The following is a 19,626-nucleotide window of genomic DNA, read 5'->3' as shown; positions in this document are numbered from 1 at the left end:
AGGAAAAAGGCCCGTTGTGGAAATCAATACAACGGTCTCTAGAAAGAGGCTCTGGGCGGGTGCCCCAGCCTTGGACACTCAGTGTCAATTTGCTGTGGCGACCTCAGCAGGGTTATAATGGGTAGTGAAGGGCGGGGTATGAATCCAATCTCCTCTTCTTCTCTTCTAAGCCCGGCTGTCCTTTTCCCCTTCTGATCTCCTTGCCTGCCGGGTCTCTTTTGATCTGTGGGTGGGGCCTGTGATGTCACAGAGAGCGGGTGTTGCCAGGGAGGCGGGCTAGCCTAGTTGCCCTGGACTTTTTTTCTTTTTCTTTTTTAAAACACACCACACTGCATAACTTGGGGCCCCCCTTGACCCGGATGGCCCAGGCTTGTCCAGTCTCGTCAGATCTCAGAAGCTAAGCAGGGTCAGCCCTGGTGAGTCCTTGGAGGGGAGACCCCCGAGGAAGCCCAGGGGTCCTCGTGCAGAGGCAGGCAATGGAAAACCACCACTTTCCACCCCTGTTCCCATCTTGGGTGATTTATATATAGGAAGAGATTAGAGCACCTCAAGTATTGTATGGTTTTACTGTGTTTTAATGCTGTGTTGTTTTATTGTATTTTACCTATTCAGCTCGGCTTTGCCGTATGTTAGCCGCCCTGAGCCGTTGGGAGGGTGGGATATAAGTCTAAAAATAAATAAAATAAATAAATAAACCGGGGCGAGCGAGCAGAGCCGGGCAGACTGATTTATACCACCAAAGGAGTAGGACTGACTGAAATCAAATTCCCGCCTTTTTAATCCATCCGTGTTTCTGCCATTCTGACCTTCACAGTGAGTCTTGGGGGGGGCATTGCAAGGGGTTGTTGCCGGAAGGGCAGAATCTGAAAAGCTCCCTTCCCCATGGCACACCACACAGGGTCCTTCGGCCCCCTTTTTCTGCAGCTTGTCGCTTGCCATGAGCATTGGTATTCATTCATTCATAGACCTTTATTGGCATATCGTTAGCCATAAGGTATAGAAAACATTGTATCGTAAAATTAAAATCTAAGATTCCATACAAATTTAGTTAAGTACTCTCCAAATGGCAGGCTGACCAATAAAATCCCACCTAAGAAAGATGTTCAAGAAGGATGTGTCCTTTGCCCCCCCTTCTTTTTAACCTATTTCTTTCTGATTTGGCACGCTCACGTGAGCTTGTGAATGGTCATCCACCCAAACTAGGAAGCAAATCAGTACCCATCCTTTTATACGCACATGGTACTGCTATTTTATCTTTCTCTAAAATTGGACTTCAAAGATATCTAGAAGCCTTTAACAACTATTGCCACTCAAATGTACTTAAAATCAACTATACCAAGACAAATGTGGTAGTATTTTAAAAAAACCAACGGGGTCCCTACAATTGGCACATTGGAAATGTCAGGATTCAACAAGTTAAAAGTGATAAATATCTTGGTGTAACCTACAACTATAATGTCAGTTGGGCAACTCATAGAAGTAGGACTATAAAACTAGCGAGGATCTCTCTAAACCAACTTAGATCCTTCTTCTTTACCCATGGCAATCAGTATGTCCCTGCTGCAGTCAGAGTATTTAACTCTAAGATTTTATCTCAGGTCCTGTTTGGAATCCTTATTTTGTTCACTGCGCCTTAACCGTGATGTGGAGAATATCCAAGCGATCTTTGTTAGACAAATAATGGGTGTCCCCAAATGAGCATTGATATTTCAAAGATAATTAGCGATTCTTTGGAGACACTGACTGGCCGATTTTAATGATGGGCACGTGAGACTTGATGTAACCTGTCTGGCCTGGGGACAGTGAATGTGAGTTGCATCCCGTACAGAACCTCCAGGGGTGGAAGGAATTTCCATATGTGGACCAGTACCTCCCTGCAGCTCAAAATGCCCCTGAAATGTTGTGGGACAGGACAGTCGAAGGTCTGCTGCAAGGGTGGGAAATTGGCAGAAATTTCCCCTCTTTCCGTCAACAATTTTTTTTTTTTGGCTGGATCCAACTCCTACCAGCATGGTGTAGTGGTTAAGAGCAGTGGACTCTAATCTGGAGAACTGGGTTTGATTCTGCTGGGCCAGCCTGCTGGGTGACCTTGGGCCAGTCACGGGTCTCTGAGAACTCTCTCAGCCCCACCTGCCTCACAAGGTGCCCGTTGTGGGGAGAAGAATGGAAGGAGATTGGAAGCTGCTTTGAGACTCCTTAGGGTAGAAAAAAGTGGGGTGTAAAAACCAACTCTTCTTATTTATCACCTTCATCTTCAGGATATAAAAACCTTCTCTTCTTCATTGTCATCTTCTTCGTCTTTCGCCCTGCCCAAAACTCAGAGGAACATGAGAGAAAGATAGAGTCCTCAGGAATACGGTGGACACAGGCTGTATGACAGTGAACCGTTGTCAGGCTAGCTCCGTATCCTCATTCTGGTACAATTCCAAAAAGCATCTGCTACCTTTTAAAAGGGGGTGACGTCTTCTGGTGACTTCTTAACTTGTACGGGCAGACTGTGACCCTCCCCTCGGAGAGCTGCCAGACTCCGTTCTCTGGAAATGCGTATGCCCTCCTCATTTGAGCTACTTTTTATGGCTAGAATTAAGTCGGAACTGTGAAGTCTGAGCTGGGTTTTCTGTAGATTAAGTAGTCTCCGTGTCTCCTAAGCTCTTACTTTTGTGCAGAGTTCAGTATGTTGTGATAAGGATGAGCCAGAGAACAGCAGTGGAATAATCTTTTTCCCCCCTTGGGTCATCCCCCCCCTAAAAAAAAGGCTAACAGGTTTTCATACATGCTATTGTATACTGGAAAATGGCAGTCCAGATGTTTCCTGTACTCGTTGCTCACGTGCTGTGTCCAAACATACGTGCTACAGTTCTCGGTTGTCCTGTATTTTACTGAATTCTGCGTGTTCACTGACAACGGTGGATGGTGTCTCTGATCTAAAGAACCGAGGCCCAACTAAATCAGCTCGTCGTCGCGTGCACTGTGGCCAACACACCGAGCACGGAGAGAAGCGGGCTCAAAGGTCATTGGAACCATTGGATGTCGCCGCAGTGAAGTCTGTCGGATTGGAACTTGGGCTTGCCAACTCCAGTTTGGGAAATTCCTGGAGAGGTAGGGGGTAGAGACTGGGGAAGGGAGATCAGTGGGGTTGTAACGCCACAGAGTCTGTCATCTGAGCCTGCCACTTTCTCCAGGGGAAGTGGTCTCGGTGGCCTGGCGTTCAGTAGTAATTCCAGGAGAATTACAACCAGTGCTCCCTCTAAACTGAGTTAGTGTGAGCTAGCGCACAGTTTTTTAGCCTCCGGCTCACACCTTTTTGTCTTAGCTCGGGCAGGATGGCTCCAGGGCAAACTAGTTTCTGCAGTAGGCAAATCGCTCACTCACAGCTTTAATGCCAGGAGCTCACAAAGAAGAAGTTTTTCTCACAAGACTCTACAGCTTAGAGGGAGCATTGTTCACAACCAGAGAGAACCACAGAAGAAGATTACACAAAAAACAAAAAATACCATGGAGAATGACAACAAGTAGTGTGTGTGTGTGTGTATGTATGTGTGTATATATGTGTGTGTGTGTGTGTGTGTGGCTCTTTTTGTAGCAGGAACTCCTTTGCATATTAGGCAACACACCCCTAATCTAGCCAATCCTCCAAGAGCTTACAGAGCTCTTCTTACAGGGGCTACTGTAAGCTCTTGGAGGATTGGCTACATTAGGGGGGGTGTCACCTAATATGCAAAGGAGTTCCTGCTACAAAAAGAGCCCAAATATTTGTATGTGTGTATGTATGTGTGTGTGTGTGTGTATATGAATGCATAAACAGTAATAAAATCACAGATTTTCAGTATTCAGAGACAGTATCAACATTCAAAGTGCATACTGCATATAAAAGTCCAAATCCATATCAAAGCAAGCTGTAACAGTCAACATGAAATAAAGTTGTTTGTAGAAATGATGTGCTTGTGTATGTATTTCTTATCAGTAAGTTGTGAATGTTCTTCTTCCTCTCTTCCTTTAATGATAACATTGACTTGGAAATCGCTTCGCAAAATGCTTCTTCAAAAGAGAATCCAGCAACATAATATTAACAAATCCAGAAAGTTTTATATCTAGCACTGAAGCTGTTGACTGTTATGGCTTGCTTTGATATGGGGTCTGGACTTTTATGTGCCCTTACGCACTTTGAATGTTGATATTGTCTCCAAATGCTGAAAAGCTGTGACTCTGTTATTGTTAATGCATTCTCATTCACATACATTTTTATAGATATATATTGCCTACTTATTTTTGTTATTCTCCACAGCATTTTTATTTTTTGTGTAACCCCCATAGAGGTTGGTGAACTTAACTGTGATTTATGCAGTTGAGATGAGTGAGACAGCTAACGGTTAAGCATTTTTAGTGAAAGATGGTGAATAGGCTCAGCTTTCACCAATGTATGCTGTGTATTTTCAGGTTATCTATCCATGCATGCATGCCAAAGGTTCTGTGAGGCAGACAGCCGGATTCTCAGATAGAGCCAAACTAGATGACACACGGGCGATCCTTCGTCCATCTCTTCAGAGTTTCCTGGATAGCCCAGATGTGGGTCAGGCAGGGCTCTACTGGTAGCATGAGCTCCTTTGCATATTAGGTCACACACCCCTAGTGTAGCCAATCCTCCAAGAGCTTACAGTAGCCCCAGTAAGAAGAGCTCTGTAAGCTCTTGGAGGATTGGCTACATTAGGGGTGTGTGGCCTAATATGCAAAGGAGCTCCTGCTACCAGTAGAGCCACCACCTCCTATATATATAGGAGGTGGTGGTAGAGCCCTGGGGTCAGGGCTGTGGATCTGAGCAAGGGGGTCCGGGTTAACTCTTCCCCTTTGCACTCTTGCCCTGGTGGAAAACATTCCCCGTGACGGCACCCAACTTTCCCCCAGTGCAGCTGATATTTTAGGCTGTCGTCACACACACTAAATAATCCACTTTCAAATCCACTTCCGGCGCACTTTCCAACTGGATTTGACTGTGTGAACTGGCAAAATCCAGTTGGAAAGTGGATTATTTAGTGTGTGTAACCACAGCCTTAGAGAACTTTTAAAAGACAGGCAAAGTCTCATCATGGGTCTAATCTTTTCTAGTTTGGTCCTGAGCAGATAAAACTTTGTCTGGACTGTAGCGTTTCAGATGGGGAGAAGGGGTTGTCCACTGGATCAAATATTCATCCATGTGATATTTTCTGTCCGTAGAAAATTAGGTGATGGGGGGGGGAGGCAAGGCTAGAATCTTGCTTCCTGATACCTCGTTTTATACACGCAGGGGCTCTTTGGGTGAAACCGTGCCCCACCCTGCCCTGGTTCAGAAATAGTACAGCCCACACACAGGCTTACCATCTCAGTGGGAGCCGGGCCAACGCTTTGTCTTGTAATTTGTATTACTTTGCTCTCGTCTCTCAACATGTATGTATTTATAGTGTGCAATTTTTATTTATGACAAGAGTGTTTTCAAATGTAAAAGAAAAACTAATAACCAACCAACACAAACCAGCTGCTGGTGCAGTCAGAGGGTGCGTCTGCTCTACCCAGCTGTGTTCTGAATTCCCCAGGAGGTGCCAACAAGCACTGGGTGTATCGTAGCTGGCCGGCTTTAAGTGCTGAAGTCACATGTCTTATGACTGGCTGAATTTCTGGGAGCTGGCATCGTAGCATTAGCTTCCAGGAAGATTTGTCAAGCAGGCTTGGAGGTGGTCCTTCACTAGGGCGCAGTACGGCGACTTACGTTCATACTGGAAGCGTTCCCCTCTTTAACTGTTGCGTTTTAGAAAAGAGCCAGAGTCCAGGAGCACCTTAAAGTCTAGCAAAGTTCTTAGCAAGGAATGAGCTTTCGTGAGTCACCTGAAGATACCTGAAGAAGTGAGCGGTGACTCACAAAAGCTCCTCCCCTGCCACGAATTTTGTTAGTCTTTCAGGTGCTCCTGGACTCCGGCTCTTTTCTACTGATCCAGACAGACCAACATGGCTACCCATCTTGCTCTGTCTCGTATTTTAGAATGGCACTGGGAATGAAGTTGACAGATACTCATAGACTAAGTCTTCCAAGTTGTAGTAGAAGCACGAAAACGTATTTAAAAAGATTAAGTGGTTTGTAAACTAGGAACTCAAGTGGTTAAGGCGCTGAACTGCAGGCTGTGGAAAGTCGGTAGTTCAGCAGTTCAAGACCCGAGTTGCCGCATGACGGAGTGAGCTCCCGTCTCTAGTTCCAGCTCCTGCCAACCTAGCAGTTCGAAAGCAAGAAATTGCAAGTAAATAAATAGGTACCCCTTCGGTGGGAAGGTGGCGGGGGGGGGGGGGGGCTGGCAGCCCTATAACTTAAGCATGGCAAGGCCCTTAATTGTCTTGAAAACCCACCCTGAGCCAGGAAACCTTGGTCAGATCACAGACCCCATTGAATCGTTTCAAATCCAGAGTTTTCCTGTTTTGAAAAAACAAAAAACAATCATGGCCCTGCGGGACCTTTCACAGTTCCGCAGGGCCATGAAAACAGAGCTTTTTAGGCAAGCGTTCCGTTAGGAGCGGCGTCTTACCAGCAGCGCCCTGTGTGAACTCCGACTCAGCATGACCTAGCGCAGTGGCACTGCTGAATGTGTCCTTAAACTGCACTTTATTTTTATCGCCACCCGAAGTGATGTTTTAATTGGATTTGTCTGTGTTTTAAATGATCTATTCTACTTTATCAGTTGTAAAATGTATACTGTTTATCAGCTTTGTGGAAGCCGCCCTGAGTCCGCCTTGGCGGGGAGGGCGGGGTAAAAGTTAAATAAATAAATAAATAATTCCACTTAGGTGGAATCCTGGGATCACCTCTTAACCTTTTAAAGCAGGTGAGTAAGGTGGCTTGTTATCAATCTTGTCTAGCTGCCACCATCTCAGCCAAGGATTTATCTAGACCAGGGGTGGCCAAACTGTGGCTCGGGAGCCGCACGCGGCTCTTCCACGCATCCCGTGCGGCTCCCGGCAGGGTGGCTGGGGAAGCTAAATATCATTCGCAAACAAATATCATTGGACAGATAAATACCATGATCAATATCTCCTTTTATTTTATTTCATTTCATTCAACTTATATACCGCTCCTTCCCGAAGGCTCGGAGCGGTTTACAGAGAAACTTTTAACATCCTAGCTAGGGCCACATAGTACAGGGGAGAGGTGAATGCCTACCAGGCACGCGAGCAGGGTGTGTTCGCTTTAAGTTGCTCTTTTTTCCGGCTCTTTCTTCACGGTGGGTTCTTTCCAGGGCGATGGTGTCTCGGCGAGATCTTCTTCTGGCAGGTTATTTTTGGCAGTCTCATTTAATGTTAATGAAAATCAAATTTGCACATTTCCCAGTAAAAAGGTGTAATATCTGTTCATGTCTTGGCGGCTCTCAAACATCTGACGTTTATTCCATGTGGCTCTTACGTCAAGCAGGTTTGGCCACCCCGAGCTACACAATAGCTATAGACCTATTGATATCCCTCTCTGAGAGTTGCTGCTCTTAGAGTTCAGTCTGAGATCTCCTGGTCGACTGGCTGCCCAGCGCATTCTGAAAATTCTTAGAAACTCAGGAATATTGGATAGAATAGTAGCTTTTTGAAAAAAGGAAAACAGAACAGAAGATTGGGCACACAAGAAGAAAACACAGACATTACAAAATACGTGAAAGAAGTTGTAACGATTCCATGTTTTACTGTGTGTGTGTGTGTTTAAAAGTTGGTTGGCATGGCTGTGTGGGACAATCTAGAATGCTGAAACAGGCAAGTTGTGTGATTGGTGAGTGACAGAGAGGGGGAGGGTTTTTTGGAATGGATGCTGTGTGGATGATTTGAATGTCTATCAGGAGTGACTGTTAGAGTTTAGACAGTTTATGATGACAGTTGAGTTAAACAGTTGAGGAGTTAGAGAGCAGAGTGTGCTGTGGAAAAAGCAGTTGATACGAGTTTTGTCCTGAGGTCTCTGTGTGAGAAGCTTGCCTGTGTGAAATATAAGAGTAAAAGTCTCTGTGGTATAAGAGTTACAATTGAAAGCTGAGAGTCTCTAAGAAAAAGTACAGTGAAAGTTACAAAGTTGCCTATGAAATATCCCTGTCAGTGGAGAGAGGCTTGGGAGAGTCACCAAGCATTTGGTCAAATCATTCCCAGTACTGTTTACCTTGTTCACCCTCGTGTTTATACTTTCGTTAAATAAATCCTATTTACTTCAAGTTTACCAGATAAGTAAAGAATCCTTCCTCAGACCACATAGTTCCTCGAAAGGCCTAGACCCCGCGCTACAATACCAACCCCAGAAGCAAAGAGAAGAATTGGAATTTATTAAAATTCCTGGTGGCAGCCAGAATACCCTACAGAGTAAAACATAAAGAACATTTTAAAAGTAAAACTAGACCTCCCCAGATAAGAGGTCGTCACAGAAGTCTTGTTGTAAACTTAATAATGGATCTGAAAGGTTCTTCCATCAAGGAAAGCCACTTTGATTTGTGCCATGTGTGTGTGTGATTTTTGCCAGTCCGCCCTCACTGTGTAGAGCCCTGCATCTCCTTCTATGCTGTCCCTGATGGTCCCCTGTCTCTCAGGAGCATTAGCATGTTGGCCATCTAGTCCTAAATACGTTTGCAGGTAAAGCCCACTTACTGTGTACAAATAACAGCCATCGTGTTCCATATGTGTCTGGGAAGGCGAAGTTAATAAAAGGTGGAAATGTCTGCATTTACTTAAGTCCTGTCTCTCCCCCCCCCTTTTTTTTTTGGCCTTGTACTTATGTCTAACTCACTGAAATCTTTTCAGGGAGACAACAGTACTACCGCTGAGTTTTCTAAGTATGCTGTTTCAGGGTACGGGTTTTTGGTTGCACACACATTTGTTCACCGTTCTTGCGTTTTTCTTGTGTTTTCCTAGGTTGTGGAGAGCACCTTGTACGGACTTTACTGGCCAGAGAATGTTCATGCGCTTTGCAAAACGAAGACGCTCACCAGGCTCTGCTTGAAACTATGCAAAACAAGTTTATTAGTAAGTACGCAGCTTGCCTGCAGATCGCATGATGCCTCCGCGACCGTGTTGGAGAGACACGTCCAGTCTCTTCCTAGTTCTCTCTCACCAATCCGGCGGCAGTCGGCTTCACAAGAAGCCCTCGCCTTGGGACCCTCTAGTCTTTTTATCTGGTGGACATGATTCGAAAGAGCATGTGGTCATTCCAACACTCTAAAGCCAATGCCATGCATGTTATTTGCCACTACTGGTGAAGATTTGTGTGTTGTGCTGTGTGGGGGCAGGTGTCACTCTGTCTGGTTTTTTTGCCCTATACACCCACAGAGCAAGTAGCTTCACTGAATCATAGAATCATAGAGTTGGAAGGGACCTCCAGGGCCATCTAGACAATGCAGGAAATTCACAAATACCTCCCCCTCCATACCCACAGTGACCACTGTTCCACACCCAGAAGATGACAAAAAAAAACCCTCCAGGGTTGCTTCGTGACCTCAGAGTGGCAATCAGCATTTCCCTGGGCGTGTAAAAAAGGTCCAAAAGAACTAAACATGATGTTAGCCGAATTGCTTTATTTACAGCAATTGGCAATTTATAAATGGGTTCTTGCCAATTTATGCCAAGGTCCTGATCCCACCAAGGGTTACCAGTAAAGGATTCGAGGCTGTTGTAGTTAAAATAGATGTCTTTTACTAGAAATAGGTTTCATACAAACAATACTGATACACTCACACATTTAATCAAGTTCCTAAGAATTACAGTATGAAATAAGCACAGTTGCATTAGCAGGTAGGGGTGATGACTGGCGATACTTATCTGTCTTGAAGCTTGGTTGTTCCAATGAAGAATGGATGGGAAGAAATGGAAACAAAGGGAATCTACACATGACCAGAACCAGCCGGAACGCGTGGGCAGTAGAGGCAAGGGTTGGGGATAGCAAGTGGGACTCAAGAGGGGTAAAAGCAGCCAGGGGTCGTCTTGGGGGGAGAGCTAGCTAGGAGGAGTCAGGTGACTGGTTCTCTCCTTTTATAGGGGGTTCAAGAGGTGGGTGGTAACTGTGTCAACCTCTTGACCCACCTACCTGTTAGTCCGTCCCAAAAACAATCCTATTGGTTGCATGTGGGAAGGAGAGGTTATCTAAGAGGGGTGGCCAATATTGTAACCTAAAACCTTACTCGAAGTATGGCATCTGGACAGGTGTGAAATCTAGGCCTGACTGTTCCCTGGAAGGCCAGTTAATGAAACTGAAGCTCAAATACTTTGGCCACCCAATGAGAAGGAAGCACTCCCTGATGCTGGGAAAGACTGAAGGTCAAAGAAGAAGGGGACGGCAAAGGATGAGAGGGTTAGACAGTGTTATCGAGGCAATGAACATGAAACTGAGCATACTCTGGAGGACGGCGGAAGACAGGAGGGCCTGGCGTTATCTGATCCATGGGGTCGCAAAGAGTCAGACTCGACTGTGCGACTGAACAACAAACAGGTGTCTCACAAAATACGATTGTCTTTTTCCAAGATTTTAAAAGGGGTGTAAATAATAGTATTAATGTGTAACTCGTGTCTTACCAAGTGGGGACTCCCAAAATGGAATGGGGGCTATTTGGGGACAGGGTAGTTCAATATTAGTACCCTTGGAAGCACACGGTCAGACCTGAAGTAGCCTGAAATCCACACGTAGGGTTTGGTAAAAAGCTACCGTTTCTCGGAATCAGCTAACTCTTTTTTTTTTTTTTTTGCAAAAATACACCTTCAGAGGGTTATGCAAAAAGACTGGGCATATGCTGAATAGCTCTTTTCTTAGACACTTTCCTGCTGTTGATTTTTAAACGATACAAAAGTTTGCTTGAGCTTGTACCGTATGATGCAGGTTTTCCCTCTTTCGTGAAAGAACCGTGGATAAACTAGGTTAATAGTCTGCCGATGACAGCATGACTTGTTCTCTTGATCTTTTCATAAAAAGCAGCATGCTTTTGTGGTCGCATTAAAACTTCTCCTACTGGATCTTTCCAGAAATAATTGCTTGGCAGGAATGAACCTTCGACAGGGATGGTCCAAACTGAAAACGTCTCTTAGTTACTTTCACCTCCAGAACAGCCAAACTTGGTGTTTGTCATCAGGTTCTTGCTTCTATTTTATAGATTTCAAGTTTCCACTGAGATCCGGGAACCCTTTTTCTTCCCAAAGAATACCCAGCTGGGACATTTGCAGCCATTTTAAAGTACAGGTGATGAACAGAACTCAGCAGCAGATGTGCTTTTCCACACCTCTCTATTTTTAGAGCAAAAATTAATGGAGGACGCGTGAAAGATGGTTAAGTTAGAACAGTAGACTACATGAATCACAACGACTTTGTAGAGCGGAGCAGGCTTAACAAAAGTTCAGGACAATATACGCAACAGGCCGGCATGGAGTGTGAACAGTATCCTGTAAACACAAGCACCTTTCCTACAGAACTCTGGGTTTTAGAAGTCATCTTTCCCTTTCAAATTCGGCCAAGTTTATGGAATGCAGACTTCACAGTAAATGTTTATCCTGTTATGCAGGCAGGCAGATCTGGGAAGCTAACAATGGAAATACGTGTTGTGCTTAAGAATTTTGTTGTGTAAAGTCCTCTTAAACTTACAGACCACAGAGACTTCTTTAAAGACGAGTGTTGGTGTACAAAGAGTATCCTGCTCAATCATCGCCTTGCAGTTTTGCATTTCAGAAAGTACACGCGTACATCTCAATGTGGAATGTTCTAGATCTCTGATGGGAGCAGAAAATTTCTGTTTTCCGGCCTCCTTGTTGATATGTCTCTTTGTTGGATTGTGAGCCAGACGTCAGGGCAAGAACCTTCCAACTTGGCTTTTCTTCAGCTGCTGTGGAGTTCAGCAGCAGGGAACGTCTTCTCTTGGAATCACAATGTGGAATGTTCTAGATCTTTGGTAGGAGCAGAGAATGTCTGTTTTCCGGCCCCCTTGTTGATATGTTCCTTTGTTGGATTGTGAGCCAGAAGTTCGGGCAGAAACCTTCCAAATTGGCTTTTCTTCAGCTCCTGTGGAATTCAGCAGTGGGGAACGTCTTCTCTTGGAATCATAATGTGGAATGTTCTAGATCTTTTGTGGGAGCAGAGAATGTCTATTCTCCAGTCCCCTTGTTGATATGTTTCTTTGTTTGATTGTGAGCCAGAAATCAGGGCAAGAACCTTCCAACTTGGCTTTTCTTCAGCTGCTGTGGAGTTCAGCAGCGGGGAACGTCTTCTCTTGGAATCACAATGTGGAATGTTCTAGGTCCCGGTTTCTCTGGGAACTCCCGGTGGAATTTCCGCAACAGCCTAGGGGCCCTAATATCCCCTACTTCCACCCATTCAAGGTGCTGGGGTCTGCAATCAAGCCATTCCACCTAATAAAACAATTGTCCACGTTTTACTTTAGAATCCAATATCTTTGAGATCTCGTAATGTTCCTCACCCTCAAGAATAATAGGAGGGGGTACAGGTCGTGATGGTCACCAGGGACTTGACCCTGAATCCCGCTTCAGGAGGCTGAAATGAAGTACAGAATGCAAATTTCTCAAGTTCTTTGGAAGATCTAGATCCACGGCAACATCATTAATCACTCTCTTCACCTTGAAGGGACCAAGGTATTTCCAACCCAATTTCCAACTAGTTGACACATACACCGAATCTCCAGGCTGCAGAGCCCAACCTTCCACCCTTCTCTTGTCAGCCTGAGTCTTGTAAGCCTCCTTGGCCGCATTTAAAGTCTTACAAAGGAGTGGCCACAAGTCCTTCAGATGTTTGCACCACTGTGCAGCATCCCCCGACCCCAAGTCGCTCAGCTCCTCCGAAAAGGGCACCGGGGGACTTTCATATCCATATAAAGCCTTAAAGGGGGACAGTCCAGTAGACGAATGGCAAGTGTTATTGTAACAGAATTCAGCAAGGGGTAGCAGCTCAACCCAATCATCTTGTTGATAATTGGTGAAACATCGAAGGTACTGCTCCAAAGTCTGATTAACCCATTCCGTCTGTCCGTCAGTTTCTGGGTGGTAAGCGCTGCTCATAGCCCTTTCGACCACCATGAGTTTCATAAGCTCCCACCAAAAACGGGAGACAAATTGGGCCCTCCTGTCGGATACCACCTTGGACAGGAGCATATGCAAACGGACCACGTGCAGCATAAAAGCCTTGGCTAAGGTTTTCGCCGTGGGCAAAGACGCAAATGGGATGAAGTGAGCCTGCTTAGAAAATAAGTCCACAACCACCCAAATGACAGTTATTGATTTACTGAGGGGTAGGTCTGTGATAAAGTCCATGGAAATCACCTCCCAAGGTCGGCTAGGAGTCGGGTGTGGGTGCAGTAAGCCTGGGGGTTTCCCTGCCGGGGTTTACTCATGGCACAGCCTTGGCATGACTTGACAAATGAAGATAAATCCTTCCGCATGCGCGGCCACCAAAATTGACGCTGCAGAAGCTGCAGGGATTTTACAAAGTCAGGATGTCCCAACCACTTGGAACCGTGCACAGCATGCAAAACCTCCCCTCTGAGGGACAGGGGAACAAACAGTTTATAGCTGTGGTACCAGCAGCTGTCGGATCTCCGTTCAAAATCTCCTTCAGTGTCTATCACTGATCACCCTCCGTGAAGGCGGAGACGAATTTGTTGTACCAAGATTCCCCCCCTTCTCCTCTGACGGGGGGATATCTGGTTTTGGTGACAGCGGGGGGGGGAAGCGGCTGGGCTAGCTCGGCTGCATGTAGTCACTGCCCCGCCCAGGTGGGAAGGAGTGAATACAGAGTCCAAAATAATCTCCCTTTGGCTGGCGTGTTGGGGTAGGCAGGACAGGGCGTCAGCGAGAGTTCGCAGAGCCAGGAAAATGGTGAAGTGTAAACTGAAACTTGGAAAAGAAATCAGCTCACCTAAGCTGCTTTGCATTGAGGCTTCGGGGCGTTTTTAGCATTTCCAAGTTCTTGTGGTCAGTCCATACCTCAAAGGGGACTCGCACTCCCTCCAACCAATGTCTCCAGGTGGCCAGCGCCAGTCGGATTGCCCCCGCCTCTTTCTCCCAAACCGACCAGTTACGTTCCGTGTCACTGAATTTCCTCGATACGTAGGCCAAGGGGTGCAGTAGCCCATCCTCTCCCTCTTGGAGGATCGCGCCCCCCGTGGCCACGTCCGAGGCGTTGGTTTGAACAATATATTTTTTATTTTCATCAGGGTGGGCCAGCTCTGAGGTAAACAGGGATTTGAGGCGATCGAAAGCATCTTGGCACTCTTTGCTCCAAGCTAGGGCTGCCCCAGGCTTGGTCGCCTCCGGACCTTTCCCCTTAGTCTTTAATAAGTGAGTGAGGGGCAAGCTGATCTGGGCAAAGGTGGCCAGGAAATTTCTGTAAAAATTCGCAAAACTGAGAAAGGCTTTCCACCCCAGCACATCTCGGACCTTCCCCGGGTCCATCTCCAGACCCTTATTCGAGATCCGATACCCCAAAAAGTCAATGTGCGATTTATGGAATTCGCATTTGGAAAGTTTCGCAAACAGTTTGTGCTTGTGCAACGTGGTTAGTACTTCCCGCACCAATTTTACGTGAGAAGGGAGGTCGGGGGAGTACAGCAAGATATCATCTAGGTAAACAAGTGCCCCCTTGAACAAATGCTTATGCAACACCTCATTGATCAGATTCATGAAGACCCCTGGAGCTCCCTGAAGGCCGAACGGCATCACATGGTATTCAAACTGTCCGAGGGGTGTATTAAAGGTGGTCTTGTGTTCATCCCCCTCCCTGATGCGGACCCGGAAGTACGCATCCCGTAGATCTAATTTCAAAAAGATTTTTCCCTTAGCTGCTTCAGCCAGTAAATCTTTGATCAAAGGCATGGGGTAGGCATTTGTTGAAGACACTGCATTCAATCCTCGATAGTCCGTGCATAGCCTTAAGCTCCCATCCTTCTTTTTACGGAACAACACATGGGCTGCAAAAGGGGAGGAGGCCGGCCAGATGAAGCCCCAGGCTAGGTTCTTATCGATAAACTTTTGTAGTTTGTCTTTCTCAGCCGGGCCCATCGCATAAATGTGGCCTTTGGGTAGTTTATGGCTCGGTAATATTTCAGTGCTACAATCCGAATGTCTATGGGGGGGACAGCTCGTCCACTTCTTCTTCGAACACCCTGGCTAAATCCCGGTACTCAGGGGGTATGGATTGCAGCTCGTCCTGATCCAGACAAATCCTCTGGTTCTCCAGTATGGGTTGTGGACCCCAATTGGGATTCCATCGGTGCTCATGACACTGAGGGGAGATGAATTGCACCTTCCCCTCATCCTACAGGATATATGGGTCATGTCCATGTAACCAAGGGCCCCCCCAATACCAGCGGGAATCTGGTGGCTGGGGTGATCACGAATGACCATTCCTCCTAGTGATCCCCCGCCCCTACCCGCGAAGGAACAGTCTCGAATTCACAAGGTTCCTTCATAGTGGAGCCATCCATTTGTGTGAAAATCAAAGGATCAGGTAGCTTCACCACCCCTGCCTCCAGCCCCATCTCCAACGAAGGGTTGATGAGGTCTCTCCCACCCCCCGAGTCAATTAGGGCTCTCACACGGATGTGAGTTCCAAGGGCTGGGTTAATAAGCGTCACAGTCACGAAAAACAAGGGGGGAAAGCTGCTCACCGCTTTTGGTGCCTCTGGGATCGGGCCCTGCTGCTCTGTGCCTCTTACAGCAGGACCTGGCCTTTTCCTGCCAGCTTGGAGTCCTCTTCACTGGATTCTTCCTCGATTCCATCGGGGGTGGCCTGCAGAGCCTTGGCAAATCTCGGCCTTCCTGCCGGTTTCCTCGCCGGAGTGGCAAGGCATGCCTTTGCAGGTTCGGCTTGCCCCTGCTTCCCCGGGCCCGATCCACCGCAATCAGTCGCGAAATGGCCCCGCTCCCCACACTTTAGGCACAGCCCTTGTCTCATCCGTTGCTCTTGAGTAGAATCGGCCACCTTCGCTGGTTTCACCTTCTGCTGAGGTGGGGCAGGCTTGCCTCCCGCTGTCGCGATGTCTAGGCAAAGGGTATTCAATCGAGTCTCTGCACTCTCCGCCTCTTGCATCCAGGCCAGGAGGGATATCGAGTCCACGGCCCGTAAGACCGTCTCCCAGATCTCAGGATTCAGCCCCACCCGGTACAACTCCATTAGCACTTGCTCCGGCCAATTTTGGACTTTGGCCACGTGCAGCTTAAACTCCGAGGAGTATTCTCGCACCGACCTCTTCCCCTGCTTCAGGGTGTGCAGGAACGCTCTCGCTTTGGGCCCAGCATTCCGATCCTCGAACTGGGCACGCAACACCCACATTAAAGCATCCAAATTCACTAGCTCCGGGCCCCTTGCGTTGTGCAACCCCACGTACCAAGCTGCGACCGCTCCCCTCAGACGGGCCACTACCACGTCTACGCGGCTGCTGTCATCTGGGAACAGGTGGCCTGACCTTTCCACGAATTTCATCACTCGAACCACGAAATAGGACAGCTCCTCCGGATCACCGTTGAACGTGGCTTCGATCAGTTCCTTTGGCTGGTGATGCATGGGAAAGACCCTGGCTCTTCACCCGGTCCCGGCGCCAGTACATCCGCTGGCCGAGGTGGAGGTGGGGGAAGCGGCTGGGCAGGGGGGATTACTCAGTTGTTGGCTGTGGAAGCTGACATTCTGTTGGCTTGGAGAGGTCCACCACATAGATATCTCTAAAGTTTGTCAAGGGTTCATTAAGAGGATGCAGCAAAATAGATCCTTGCGTCTGTGGGTGCTATCCCGGGGATAGGAATTAACTGTTGCTAGGCAGAGTATCGCCCTGACCTGGCTGGTCCAGGCTACCTTGATATTGCCGGATCTCGGAAGCTAAGCAGGGTTGGCTCTGGTTAGTGTTTTGATGGGAGACCATCAAGGAAGTCCAGGGTGGCTACGCAGAGGCAGGCAAGGGCAAACCACCTCTGAACGCCTCTTGCCTTGAAAACCCTCTGGTCACGGTGAAGTCACTTTACACACAGCCAGACCACAACACTGTTTCAGTTGGCTAAGCAAATGGACTTGGAATAGGAAACTGTACCAGCTGCAGTTTCCAAATCCCCCAGACTTAGAACAGTACAAATGCAGTCCATCAGGCAATGTCCAGCGGTTCCACGTCACCAGTAAAAACTGACTCCAATGGCCGGCACTCATCCCTAGCGACAGCCAAGGGCCTGCACATCCTACTGAGAGCCAGTTTGGTGTCGTGGTTAAGTGCACGGACTCTAATCTGGGAGAACCGGGTTTGATCCCCCACTCCTCCACTTGCACCTGGCTGGATGAGCTTGGGCAAGCCATAGTTCTGACAAGAGCTGTCCTTGAAAAAGAGCAGTTTCTGTCAGAGCTCTCTCAGCCCCGCCTACCACACAGGGTGCCTGTTGTGGGGAGGGGAAGGGAAAGGAGTTTGTAAGCCGCTCTGAGACACCTTTGGGTAGTGAAGGGCGGGGTATAAATCCAATCTCTTCTTCTTCATCATTTTGAACCATTGGCTGAATCTGTCCACTTAGATGTTTACAGGGTGCTGTCCTGTCTGGACTGAATAAACCAGTGTGCAGTTTACGCAGCCACATATATAAGATTTTGTGTGTCTGTGCAAGTGCCAATGAAGCAGTTACAACACATGAAGTTTCCTTATACTGGATCAAACCATCGGTCTGTCAAGATCATTAGTGTCTACTCATCATCTACTACCACATCCTTTCCAATGGAGATGTGAGCCTCTGGCTCCCACATTTTTGCCTTCGCTCAGGAAGGGATGGCTCCGGAGCAAACTGATTTATGCTGGAGCCCAATCGCTCGCTCACAACTTTAATGCCAGTGGCTCACAAAGTAGAATTTTGGCTCACAAGACCCCACAGCTGAGACGGAGCACTGGTCAGGGACTGAATCTGGGACCTTTTGCAGGCAACTCAGGTGTTCTACCACTGACTAAGCAACAGCAACCTTAACTCTTACCTTTGTGACCCACTTCCACCGGAGTCGACCTGGCGGAGAGAAAAGGCACGCTAATCATCAGTGTCTGTTTCAGTGCTTCGTAGTCTTCCGGCCCACTGTCCGGGAAGCACTTTTGCCAGTGAAATTGGGAGGTCGCCGTCAGAGGAACCTTCAGATCATAGAGTTTATCATTGTAAGGAAGGGGCCACGTCAAGTGCATGAGGCAGACAGCAAGGACCGTGGCCTCTAATGTAGTAAAGAGCCCAGTAGCAGCACAGGAGCTGCGGTGGCTCAAGTGGTTAAGATGCTGAACTGCAGGCTGTGGAAGGTTGGTAGTTCAGCAGTTCGAGACCCGAGTTGCCACATGACGGGGTGAGCTCCCGTCTCTAGTTCCAGCTCCTGCCAACCTAGCAGTTCGAAAGCAAGAAATGGCAAGTAGATAAATAGGTACCGCTTCGGTGGGAAGGGAACAGCGTGCCGTGCGCCTTGGTGTTTAGTCATGCCGTCCACATGACCACGGAAACATCTTCGGACAGCGCTGGCTCTTTGGCTTTGAAACGGAGATGAGCACCGCAACCCTAGAGTCGGACTCGACTGGCTTTCGAGCAAGGGAACCTTTACCTTTACTTTAGCACCTTTAAGACGAACAACCTTTATTGTAGCATAAGCTTTCGAGGAAACGCAGCTCATCAGCTCCCCAGCCGAGCCCTCTTTCCTGGCCTTAGAAGTCTGCCTGACTCAAAACTCTTCTCAGTGGCCCTCCGCTGCTGTCCTGAAGGAGAGGAGCAGGGAAGCGCCCGCCCCATCATCTCTCTCCATCCCGTCTCCTGGATAAAGTACAAAGGAGGCAATGTGAACCAGAGTGAGGGAAAGGAGTGTTTCCAATTACTGTGGGAGACACTTGGAGAACAATAGCTAACAAGCAAGGTCCCCCCTGGTCCCCCCCCCCAAAATGCTTACATTTATTCAGTGTACATTCAGTGTACATCCAGGCCCTGACGTGGATGGCCCAGGCTAGCCTGATCTCGTCACATCTCAGAAGCTAAGCAAGGTCGGCCCTGGCTAGTATTTGGATGGGGGACCTCCAAGGTAGCCCAGGGTTGTTATGTAGAGGCAGGCAAGGGCAGACTGCCTCTCAATGTCTCTTGCCTTCAGAACCCTACGGGATGACCATAAGTGGGTTGCAACCAGTGTTCCCTCTAAGCTGAGTTAGTGCGAGCTAGCTCACAGTTTTTTAGCCTCCAACTCACACCTTTTTGTCTTAGCTCGGGAAGGACGGCTCCAGAGCCAACTGATTTATGCAGTCGCCCAATCGCTCGCTCACCACTTTAACGCCAGCGGCTCACAAAGTAGGGTTTTTGCTCACGAGACTCCACAGCATAGAGCAGGGGTGGCGAACACGCGGCTCTCGAGCTGCATGCGGCTCCCGGCCAAAATTAATGCGGCTCTTTGCCTCTTATCATCATTTTGTATATTGTGGCTCTGTCGCGTTCCTCCTTGGTCTTGGGGGTGGCGCCCCCAGTGGCCGTTGTGGCACGACGTGAGTGGGCCCCGTGAGGAGCGGCGTGGCTCTGGAGGCGAGGGTTTGGAAAAGACGGGGTAGAAGAGGACCTCAGAATGGCAGGGGGCGGGGTTGACGTCACCCCGAGCGCCCCTCTGCCGACACTCCCGCACGACCTCTGGCACGCTCC

The 19,626-nt window shown here is 47.9% G+C and overlaps 1 protein-coding gene across 1 annotated transcript in view; it reads left to right on the top strand.

Moving 5' to 3' along the window:
• Positions 1 to 19,626, top strand: part of TASP1 (taspase 1) — a gene marked incomplete at its 5' end in the record, with an annotated part of 142,726 nt that overhangs the window by 76,501 nt on the left and 46,599 nt on the right. The window contains one exon of the mRNA XM_015415655.1: positions 8,890 to 9,000. Coding sequence (XP_015271141.1) covers positions 8,890 to 9,000 — 111 coding nt within the window. The remainder of the gene's footprint in view (positions 1 to 8,889; positions 9,001 to 19,626) is intronic.

This window comes from Gekko japonicus, unplaced genomic scaffold, assembly GCF_001447785.1.
Source record: "Gekko japonicus isolate JY-2015 unplaced genomic scaffold, Gekko_japonicus_V1.1 scaffold3307, whole genome shotgun sequence".
In the NCBI taxonomy this organism is placed as follows: Eukaryota; Metazoa; Chordata; class Lepidosauria; order Squamata; family Gekkonidae; genus Gekko; species Gekko japonicus.
Note: the sequence above shows the minus strand (reverse complement) of the source record. Positions and strands in the feature narration are given on the sequence as shown.